The sequence below is a fragment of the Jatropha curcas genome, chromosome 10 (genome assembly GCF_041381405.1).
Source record: "Jatropha curcas cultivar XTBG-Jc1 chromosome 10, XTBG_Jcur_1.0, whole genome shotgun sequence".
NCBI lineage: Eukaryota > Viridiplantae > Streptophyta > Magnoliopsida > Malpighiales > Euphorbiaceae > Jatropha > Jatropha curcas.
In genome coordinates this window covers 8,161,567-8,173,716 of record NC_143160.1, presented here as the reverse complement: position 1 = coordinate 8,173,716, position 12,150 = coordinate 8,161,567, and the positions used below count along the sequence as shown (strand labels likewise).

The following is a 12,150-nucleotide window of genomic DNA, read 5'->3' as shown; positions in this document are numbered from 1 at the left end:
TTTTTATACTTTATACCGTCAGTAATAGTTACAATAATTTAAAAGCTCGTTATGAACAGTACAATCCATTATAAAGCTCATTCGGGTGAGATAACTCACTACAAAAGAAAGAAATTAAATGTTACAATATCAAGAATTGAATCGTATTTTTTCAAATTTTTTGGAGTTGCTCAGATCATTTACATGGTAATTAGAGATTTATTTGCATTACAAGGACTTAAAATTAAAATTTTCAGTATTTAATTTGGACTGAACACGAGGGTTTCAATTAATATCATTAGATGTGACATTTTGGCTTTCTTGTTTTTTTGACCAACTTGGCCAGTGGGCATATAAAGTTCATTGGAGGAGAAGAATTAAAGACGCAAAATCTATAATTTGCCCATGTCAATTCGCATCAACTAAAGTAATTCTTCTAACCGTGTGGATTCCACCAACATTCTAGAATTTGACAGCAAGATATATATATTTAAGTGTGAAAAACAACAAAGAAAATATATTTAACTGTTTGGAATTAAATAAATCTTATGCTAATTAAATAATAATATGATAAGTATTTATGAGTTGCTTGGTGTTACTGTGTTAGACTTAACATAGGTCAATTCATGTTGGAATGGGTTAAGAACGTGGCAAATACTTGTCTCAATCAAGACACGTTATTAATGAGCTAAACGGTTAGTTAGTCAAAGATGAGCTTAGCTTAAATCATCCATAGCCTTTTTTTTTTTTTTATAGAAATATTTATCCTCTTAGTTAAAAAATAAATCCTATATTTATTTATAGTGAGACTAATATATATATAGCTCAATATATAAAATAAAAAATGCGGTTTTGCATATTGTGTTTCTGCCGTGCATGTGAAACCAAATCTAAAATCAACATATCAAACAAAGAGTTGAATTTGAATAACCGTATACTGCAAAACAGCTACACATACACTGTCTGCCACTGCTCCCCTAATTATACCATTTTTATCATTTCATCCCCAAAATAAATCTCCATATTGCAAAATAAATAAAAAAGAAAATATTTAGAAACAATAATGAAAACAAAATGCATCTCTCCAATGGTTCCATAATGTTCAAAAATAACCTTATATTTTAAGCAACAGTTGATCATTAAAAATCCTGACAAAATGAGAATGAAAAAGAATTAAAAATCAAATCAGTCCAAAAAATCAAACGACACCGTTTTTCTATGTCACGGTAAAGCACAGCCGCTACGTGCAAAACCGAGCCGTGATCTGTCTCTATCGAACTCTAATAAGTATCCTTGTTGCATCAGATTCCCTATCACGGAAAATCCGCTTCCCGAGTTAACGGGTTGAATCGCTAAACACTTGACGCCCTCACTTGTATCGATGAAATAGTTCCTAGGCGGAGGAGAAAATACCGAGTTACCGGCGAGTTCGAGACTCATTCTTGGAAAAACGGGTCTCCTCACGCCCGAAACGTTCACGCAAAGATCAAAACCGGGAGTTAGCTCTCCAGGACCCGGTAGCTTAACTCGCCGTTTAATTGCTGATAGAATCTCACGGTAAGCTGGCTCAACTAAGAAAGTCAACGTAGTCCCAGAGTCAATGATGGTACCCCCGTTACCCAAATCGTCAATTGACCAAACGGAAGGATTAATTGGTAGCTTCACACCGTCGACAGACACACTCTTAATCCCAATGTAGTAAAATGTAGGCGATAGAGAGTTTACAAGTAACGGCGTGAAATTCAAGATTCTCTTCCTCGAAACGGCGCTGTTTTGATGGCCGCCGATCATGAGATAACTAGTCGGAGGTGGAGAGAGAGTGTAGTCCATGAGACAGTAAGAGAACTTGTTACCAAAACGACGTCCCAACTGAGAAGAAAACGAAATGGGCGCTCTACCTAAACCTATAACTCCATGGGCTCCAGCAAAACTCGCACCGGTAAGACTCGGACCTGAGATCCGAAACCCGCACCCGAATGCTAAATTCTTAAGCTTCTTCTCTCTTCCGGCACTTGTATTCAACGTCGTCGTTTCTTTCGAGAAAAATCCACTCGTACTGGAACCATCGGCGTACGAGTACTCGTATCGACAGGGACTGTGTAAGCGAGTGCGGTTACATGGATTTGGGCGCGGGTGAGGAACGAGTCGACACTGTGAGTTGAAACAGTGGATTAGAGAAAATGTGGAAGAGTGTCGAGCGAGAAATGCAGATCCTGGAGAGTAGTTAGAGCAGTTTTTACAAGCGGAGCATTTGACCCAAACAAGATCGCTGCCTGTATCAGCGACTAAGAGCAGAGTTTGAGCAGGAGAACCAAGGCGCAAAGAGACAAAGTACTGACCGGAGCCAGTGGAAGCACCGGAGATGACAGGGGATTTTAGAGAGGTTCGTTGGCGGTGGAGGAGAGAAAGGCGGCGGATATCAAAAGGAAGGGCTTGAGCGGGAGACTTAAATGGGGTTCTGTGTAGCAGTGGGAGCTTCAGGTACTCTTTGGTAGCAGTAGAGTTGACAGTAGTCCTTAGTGAAATGGAGTAGCAGAGATCTGTCAATAAGAGAAGGAGAAGAAAAGGAAGTGAAGATACTAACACCATTGTTCAGCAGGTGAGAGAAGGAGAAAGAAAAGAAAGAAGAAAGAAAAGAAAGAGAAAATTACGCGTTTTAGGACAAAAAAAAAACCCGTACTATATACGTGTTTTCTCTTTGAACTTCAAACTGATTTCGTTTTTACTTTTTAAATTTAAAATTAAATTATACATATATCTTGATTAATAATTCATGATTAACAGGTGATTATATTGTATAATAATAGACAGATAAATTGTATTTTCAGCAAACTATATATGCAATATTTAAAATTTAAAATCCTCTCTGCTATTATTGTCATAAAAATTTCAAATTATAATATTCCACTTTGATTGTAATAAAAAAATTCAATAATTTTTGACAATTATTAAAGAAATAGAGTTGTCCCATTCAGATTTGTGCAGTAAACGTAACCTACTTAGCTTTCAATCTTTGAATTTTTTTTTTTTTTTGGCAAATAAAACTTTTTTTTTCTTTTACTTTGTTTTCAATTTCCATATTCATTTTTTTTTACTTGATTAGAAGAGACATATATTTTCTTAATTTTCCTAGAATAAGAAAACCACAAACATAAATATTTACTTTTTTTGTTTTAATTAACATTGATAATATTTAATACAAACATAAACCTGGTCCAATTATTAATTCCACACAGGGATGATGTCTAGTTGTTTATAAGTAGCAGGTTCAGATTTAGTATCCAATGAAGATGAAGATGTCCAACGCCAAAAATAGAAACCAATAGACAGTTGACACGTACAAAATCCAGCTAGCATTATAGTGCGTGCTTATTTGTTAGGGGGAAGAAGAATGATGTGTGTTTGTGTGGTGGAGGATTTGTTGGGGCAATTTGTTTGTATAAAGCATTTGCTTCCTGAAAAATGCACAGCATTGCATTAAAGCTGCTGCTTATGGTTTTTCCTGTAAGATTGCTAAATGTAAAAGAAAAGGCAAAACATACTTGTTATCCAAATACAAACAAACAAACACAATTGGTTCGGACAATCCGTTCGAATCCAAGGGTTTGAATTATATATCCTTTGTACACAAATATAAATCGTACTTACCCTATTTTTTCAGTTTTACTCTTAGTCATATTAGATGTAATAATTATCTTTAGAATTTTTTAAAGGGCAATATTGTGAAATTAATAAAGAATTAATAGTTTTCTTAATTATTATGTAATAATATTTAATGATTTATATTTATAAACACTGAGAGTAAAGTATTGGAGTTTATTATTCATTTTATTTATTAATATATGATTCATAAAAAGATGAATTTTAGTGGTTGTTGTAACCCAACGTATATCAAACTAATATCTTACGTGAAAAAGAGCAAAATTCCAAAAATTACGAACATTATCATGGGAATATGTGCATTATTATTAAATTCATAATTTTTAGAAATATAATATATTTCTCTCGAAGCTAAGGGTACCACAATATTGAAATTACAAAATGCATAAACTTATGTATTTGGCCATTTCTAATAATTCAGCAATTAGCTATTTGATACTAATTTTTAATTATTCAGTCCAAACAAATGATATCTAAATATACTTTATACTTATACTGAATCAATTAAAGAATAAAAATTTTATTAATTAAGAAAATTAGAATGCTAATTAAGAAAGGCCTGACAAAGTGCTGCAATGGATCCATGAATGATGAATGCTTCCAATTTAAAAAGTGTTTTAAACCTGCCAATGTACTTTACCCTGTAGGGTTGACATAACAGATTTATTTCAAAGGAGGAGCCTCATCATCCTTTTGTTTTTTTTTTTTTAAACTGTTCTGATCATCTTCAATGGTATTATTTTCTGTTGCTCAACAGCGGTCACTAATTCCAAACTTATCAATATAAACATAATTTCTAAAAAATTTTCAATGGAAATTATCTTTTTAATGAAACCATCTGATATTCGAAGTCCGTCCAGAGCTCCGACTAGTCGGGATCGACCCTGAATAGACCCACCAAGAGGTAAAGCCCTTCCTAACTTTAGTATATGTATATTTGTTATATCTTGTGTTTTAGATTAGAGCTTTTGTTCAACCTCATTATTTTATCTGGCCCAACTAGCATCATGGCCCAATATATTTCATTTCTTCCAGGGAAATTTGGCACTCTGCTCGATTGAGCCCCCTTGCTATTTTTTGAGTCAATTGAATCCCTGCATCTCCAAATGAGGATGAATTGAATCCTCAGCACAAAGAGATAGCATAACAAACATTATATGGCCTTCCAATAACAAAAATGAAGGGTTTCTCTTGCTCTCGTTGACACAAACCAAAAATTATGTTTGGCTACTGGCAAAGTGAGACAAGTTCATAAGAGTTGCCGGACGCAAAAATTAGATCTGCAAAAGGAAAGGAAAAAACTTAAAAATTAAGAGAAAAAAAAAAAGAAAGAAGTTGAAACAAAATGAAGAAAAATTTGAAAAACTAGAAAATGAAGATTTTTTAAATTTAAAATGTTTATATATATTTTTTTCTCGCTTAACGATTAGATGAGAGATTAATCTATTTCGTTTGGTGCGTTTTAACTATTAGACCGAGTTATTTTCGGTTGAGAATGTTTGAAAATGTTTATATTAACTATAACTCAACCTCGTAATTCATCTCAACAAAGTATTAACAAGAAAATGTGAAATGCTTTTATTATGAACATTAAACTAATTAACAAATAGGAAGAAAAAGGGATAAGCATATGGAGGCAGGGAGGCACATGAAAGAAGCATGTGATATAAGGGACAAGGTCAAGTCTCTGTGTCTTCAATGGCGGAACACTCAGAAAACAAATAGTAAGGGAACAAATTATAAATCCCACCATTTAAAAATGGCTTCTGTTCTTCATCTTTATTTAATTCAAACAAAGACGGTGCACATGACATTTTGGTCTCTCATGCTCATTTCGACAAACCCTCTGACTGTTGATTATTTAATGCAATTAAGGAAATCTGCCAGTAGCCTGTACTATAGATCTAGAACTAGCATCTAGTTAGATTGTTATAGGATAATAAAGTCTCTGTCTATATATATATATATATATATAAATGTTGAAAATCTAGAGCTTTAATTGTCATTTATCAACTTTTATTCTTTTAATAATTAATCCGTACAATATATTACTACCTGCGTTTTTTTTTTTTTTTTTTCTATATAGACATTTTTTTTTTCAATTCTTTTTTTACATAGACAAACTTTCTTTTTTTAATAATATTAGAAAAAGAGATAACGTAAATATCTATATTACATTTATCTTATTTCTTATAAAAGTTTTATTACGAGAGATTATCAAGGTTATAATAAATAAATGTGTAGATGATGTTAAATGTAAATGAAATTTATTGATATAGTTATTATTTTTTAAATTTACATTGAAAAAATAAATATGGTCCAATTACGAAAATTGTGCGCCGATTGAGATGGGATTTGAGTTTTTTTCATTAAAAAACTCACTATCAAATACATAATAAAAGTTGTCTAATAGGAAAATTGGGAGCCAACCCCTTTTGACATTTGAGGAGCCCTAGAAAATTGGGGGAGGAATGGGTTTTGGTCCCCATATGCATAGCTTTGGGCGTGGCTAATTTATCTTTGGTGCTACAAACAAAGAGCCTGAAACTGACAACTTCAACTTCAACCATCAATTTTGCAAGTTCACATTAGCATGCAAATGTCTACCATGATTGGAAATAAATATTTCATTTTCTTTTCTATCATAATACAAAAGGCTTCATTGTTATTACTACTTTTTTTTTTGTGTTTTTTAATATTACTTATGCGTTAATTTTGTTAATTTTACCCTTATTAATTATTTTTTTATTCTAAGTTTATGGTGTCCAAATCCAATTTGCTAAACGATTATTTATATTTCTGGTTGATCTTGATTTTCCTTCTGAAGAATTATAGCATTTTAAGATGACATATTTGTACTCTCAAAAAAAAAAAAAAAAAGGTGATGTATTTGTATATTGTTTTAAATTTATTTTTTTATCCAACTTTTTTTATCATTTTTAAACAAAATTAAAGAAATACTTTTTTTAATCTTTATCTTATTTTTGGTATCTCCTCTATTTTTTTTTTTTTTTTGAAAATGGTAACTCCTCTAATTACATAACTAGTAATTATAATAAAAATATAATATATTCATTGCAACTATTATTTTTTGCTAGAATTGAAATTGCTTAATTCTTGTACAATTATTTTCTTAATGATAGTTTTCTTAATTCTTCTTTACTAAAAAGGATTTATCTCTCATCCAATTGGGGATTGGAGGATACTCTTATTATGTAGTAACAAAAAATATATATATATTTTGGGGAAAAAAAAGATTTAGACATAAATAAAATTTTTCCCTTCTGTTGCTTTTGGGATTCGATGTGGATAATCTAGATATTGATAATTAACTACAGCGAATGTGATTAAAAAAGAAAAGGAAAGAAAAGGAAAAAGTTGAAAGACATGTCACATATGAAAGTTGAATAACTAAGCATTTTTATTCATCAAAATATACCTAGTTGGACGTGTAATTATCTTAAACATCATTATGTAGAATTCCGAAGTCATTCTATATTTTTCATCAATTAACTTTTTGAAAAAAAGGTTAAGTTTATATATTTCTTCTCCTTTTAAGAGCTTAATATACAATTACATCCTGAATTTAATTTACATTTTGTTGCACTTGCATCCTAATTTTAACTTTGTGATAATCACATTCCAAAATAAAAGGGTGAGTGGCAAAAACTCAGATGCTTTAACAAAGAGATCGGATGTTTGATCTTTGTGGATAGTGAAAATCTGTTCGAAACACATTTTCTTTATAGGGCTGAAGTAGAGCGAACATGAATAGTATTAGCTGAATGATGGGTGAACACCTGTGGTATAAACTAAACAAAAAGCATATATATATATAATGCTCTCCATCATTTATATCTAAGTAAGGAGGGAGTTTTTGGAAGTCCTTTTCTCTGAGAAAGTTGCGGAAATGCGGTGTGAGATGGAATCTGTTTTACACTTCTCCGTGTTTGGTGGTAAGGAAACTGCATCTGCTCTGTTATCTGCATTTTCAAACAACCATAAATATATATTTGTCTTATCTTCTCTGTCGTTTCCATTTGTGCAACTGAAAATAATTATCAACATATAACATGCGTAAGAAAAAAAAAAGCCACAGCCTTTCTACATGTACATATAAGCTTTGGGTAGTTGATTGTATCTAGTTAATTAGGAATGTATTGAATTTAATTAAGTTTATATTAAATTCTAACTATTATAGTATACTTTATTAAATTACAATATAATAAACTCATGTGATGTAAAATGGAATGATAAAGATTTCTTCTTTCTAATCAAGAGTTCTCGAGTTTAAGTTATGAATATGAAATTTCTTTAAACATTAAGGTTTTGGTTTTGCGAAAAAAAAAAAAATTATGTTACATTAAACTTAGTGAGTGAAACATGAAAAAGCTGATTATGATAATAATGCTGGATATTGTAATAACGATATATAATTTAATAGATATAAAAACCTTAAAAAAAAAGATCGGAACTTTGAGATAGTGCTGGTGAGATTTTTTAAATAAATCAAGAGGTTTCTAGCATGAAAAAAAAAAAGAAATAAAAAACGTAAATGCGTTTGATTATTTAGTTCAAATTTTAAATATCCTGCCTTTCAAAAAAAAAAAAAAAAAAAATCCTTAATCATTATTAAGTCTTTTGCTCAAGTGGTGAATGTACTGATGAATGGTTCTGGGTGTAGTAATGCATTTTAGTTTAATTATTCATGACTATAGTTCATAGCAATCCTGATGGTCGGTGACTAACAGCTATTAATTACTTAATGTTAGTTGTTTAAAAAAATTTTAGTAGTTATTAGTGTTAAAATATAAATGATTTTTTTTATATATTATCTATATCGTATAGATAAATATATATAGTTTATATTTTAATATGCATATATTATTTTCTATTTTAATGTGTTATATAAATAAAAATATTATGTAAAATATTTCTTTTAATAATTCTCAATAGTTATTTGTTAATTTTAAATAATTATAAATAAAATGGTCAAATAAACCTATTAATTTTGAAAGATTTTAATAGTAATTATATATTTATATGACTTTGCATTATGAAAATATTGGAAGGTTATACGAGTAAAATTTCATTTTATTAGTAGACTTGAGTCCTTGTGTTATTTGTTAAATAATTAATAACAAAAGCTTTGTCAATTGGATCAATAAAAGTCGGATCTCAAATCGAATTTTTATCTATTGTCAGATATTTTAAATTTGAAATGGATTTTAATCCATCTTAATTCAAATGTAAAAACTCAAGTGCAGATCGAAGGAGAGAAAAATATTTTTATTTATTTTCCTTTTTTAATTATTTGTCTATTAATTCATTGATTAGTCATTCTCAGTTTTTAGATTCATTTTGTTAATCTGATTTTATACATAGAATGAAATGATTTTACCATACCCAAAAGCTGAAATAGTAAATAAAATAGTAAAATACAAAGTTAAGAAAAAAAAGAAAGAAGGGGTTTGATTCTGAATATGTCAGGAGTAGGTAGTAAAGGCCCCACAAAAACTGTGATTTGTGACAAAAGAAAGGAAAATTTTGAGTTTGTATTTAGGCGGAGGAGAGTTGTTTTATAGGGTGTGAAGTGTGAAGTAGTAGGATGAGGAGAGGACCACATGATTGTGATTTGTGAAGGCAACTGTAAATGGCTGCATGCTCGTGTAAAACAAATATAAGGAAACATTTGCAGGGGATCCATTAAAGGGATTTGCCCAACCTATAAAAATACTTAAGACACAGTTGCAATAACACTTTAAAATGATTTTCGTATTTCTGATACCTCAATTTAGAAATTTAAATGTATTGTCATCCTAAATACAAAATTAGCTAGGATTTATAATATAATAATAATAAATTCAGCTTAGGTTAATTTAACCCAAGCTCTTAAGGAGAGCAAAATGCATCGTTTGGACAACAGAAACCTTATCCCTAATTCCCTTTCCATCTCCATCGATCCTTCCCCATTCATCTCATATCTTGATAGCTTATACTAACCTAGATCGTTGATCCCGGTCGCTGATATTTATGTAACTAAACTTGCAAGTGAAAACCGGTTGCCTAATATTCCCTTGAATCTAAAATACTTGAGGACTGCATTTAGGCTCGCCATCAAACTAAAACACAAATCTCGGGTTTGGTTTTGCCTTTACGTTCAAATGAAACTAAGCAGAGGATCCTTTGGTAGTTTCTTTTCCAACAAAAATCCATCTATTGTGAAAAACACAAGCTCTAGACTTTGTTCCTGCCATATCCAACGAGACGGAGACCTTCCCAAGCAGCCTCCCCAAGTTAACGACGCAGGTGGTGCCACAGTGTCCAATATAAATAGAGATTTTGATGTACGTAGAGTTTTCCAGCGAAAATAGATTTTGCAACTAGGCGGTCAAGATTGGACTCGCTGAGGTGAAAGGTGGTGGCAATAGTTTGAGCACGTCCTTCGGGAAACTGGTTGTTCTCAAGAAGCATGTAGGATACGACGGCCGCACGAAAGGGCATGGATCCATTAACTCTGGCACTGAGCACGAAAGGCCAACTAATGTTATTGCCTAAACGGTACGTTTTACTCTTTTTAGGGGGCTTGGATCAAGGTAACCCAAGCTGATTAGGTGGTACCTGTTTTATTATCATTATATTGTAAACCCCTAACTAATTTTACATTTAGTATAACAATATATTTAAGTTTTTAAGTTTGGGTACCAAAGGAACGAAGGTCATTTCAGAGTATTACAACAAGTCGTAAAAGTCGGAATATTTTTGCGGTTAGTCCAAAGAGATTTGATTTTTGTACTGAAAATTTTTAATTTTACATTAATCCACTAACGCAGTTTTCAAATCACATATCTAGATCGAGATCCACACCGTACACAAGCTAATAAATGATTTTTTTTTTTAAATGAGGGCATTTTTAAGTATTTATTGAAAAAAACGATAAGACGAAAATAATGTTTTAAGAATTTATATTGTGATTGATTTATTATGAGTGAACCTAATAACCGGACTTGAATAAATTTTATTTAACAAAAAAAACAAAATATATAAATTAGACTTATAGACTCTGAGCTCATTCATAAATCAAACAAATGAAAACATCGATAAAGACAAGTCAATCCTTAACACATATATTGATATAATGCTGCAAGTTAAGCTTTAAATTCACGGATAAAAACAGAACACGTCTATTAAAGGCATGGTATGAAAACTACATTGCTAAAAGAGCCTTTGCTAAAGTACCATATTGATTTGAACATGAAAATACATGTACGTGAGAAAAAAAAAAATACAAATTACGATTTTTAAACTTTGAGAATGAGGATTAAAGTTGGACCTAAAAGTCCTAAAGTCTTTATTTTAACCTTTATTCAACAACAATTTTTCATGCAGGGAGTTCTTTTATTTGATCAAAACACAACTTTTATTATTTATAATGTCGATTCATAAAATTTATATTAGTGTTCAGAGTTTGTGAGAGTAAATTATGAAATATTACTTTTTTAACTTTTGATGAAACATTAGTGAAATATCTGACAACTAATAAGAGTATAGGACAATTAACTGTTACTAACACAATCGAATAGGGCTTTGTTCATTCAATTAAGGATTTATTAATTTATATATATACATATATTTGTATTGCGAAGAGTAAAAATGCAAAATTAGTATTTACTTAATACAAAATGAAAAATTAAAGAATAAATACTATGAGAATGTTTGATTCAACTGATTCATGCAATTGATAGTTGATTCGTATCTAACAACAAGATTATAAGTATTTGGTAAGTTTTTTAATAAATAGTTGATAGCTATAGAAGTTTGTTTCAATCAGTTTTTGATCAAATATGAGTTAATAACTGATTTGTATTTATATTTTACTTGGATCTCAAAATCTCATAAAAATAACCACTAAAGAATATTATTATTTTTTAAATTAATACTTTTTGTTTATATAATACAATTATATATAATATTATATATATTAAAATAATTACATCTATAATCATCCTTCTGCATTTTATCAGTTATTTCTATTAAAGTTTTATCATACACTAACAGCTATCAAGTTGATTATCAACTGATATAAATAGCTAAACCAAATATGCCTATGTATTAAAAATATCATACACATGCACACACATCAGTTAATTATTAATTGGCTACAAGGGTATGAATAAAACACGGGTCAAAGGACCCGGAATATCATTCTCATCATTTGCGGTAGGGATCCTTTGCAAAGAAATAAATTGTCCAATATTAAAAAAAAATCACTTAATTAAGAATACTGTGTGATTCAACTGAATCATATAACTGATAATTGATTTGTATCTACCGACCAGTAAAATTACAGGTGCTTGGTTGATTAGCAGCTAATAGAATTGTCAATCAACTGTTAATTCCATTAGTTAGTATATATATATATATATATATATATATATATATATATTATTGGACTTCATTAATCTCCTAAAAATACTTATTAATAAAATTATTTTTTCTAAATCAATATTT

General features: G+C 30.3%; 1 protein-coding gene across 1 annotated transcript; it reads right to left on the bottom strand.

Moving 5' to 3' along the window:
- Nucleotides 1-1,043: 1,043 nt before the first annotated feature.
- On the bottom strand, nucleotides 1,044-2,638 carry LOC105641973 (Eukaryotic aspartyl protease family protein). Its single transcript, XM_012226630.4, has one exon. The coding sequence runs from the start codon at nucleotides 2,566-2,568 to the stop codon at nucleotides 1,201-1,203; it is 1,368 nt and encodes a 455-aa protein (XP_012082020.1). The 5' UTR covers nucleotides 2,569-2,638; the 3' UTR covers nucleotides 1,044-1,200.
- Nucleotides 2,639-12,150: the final 9,512 nt, after the last annotated feature.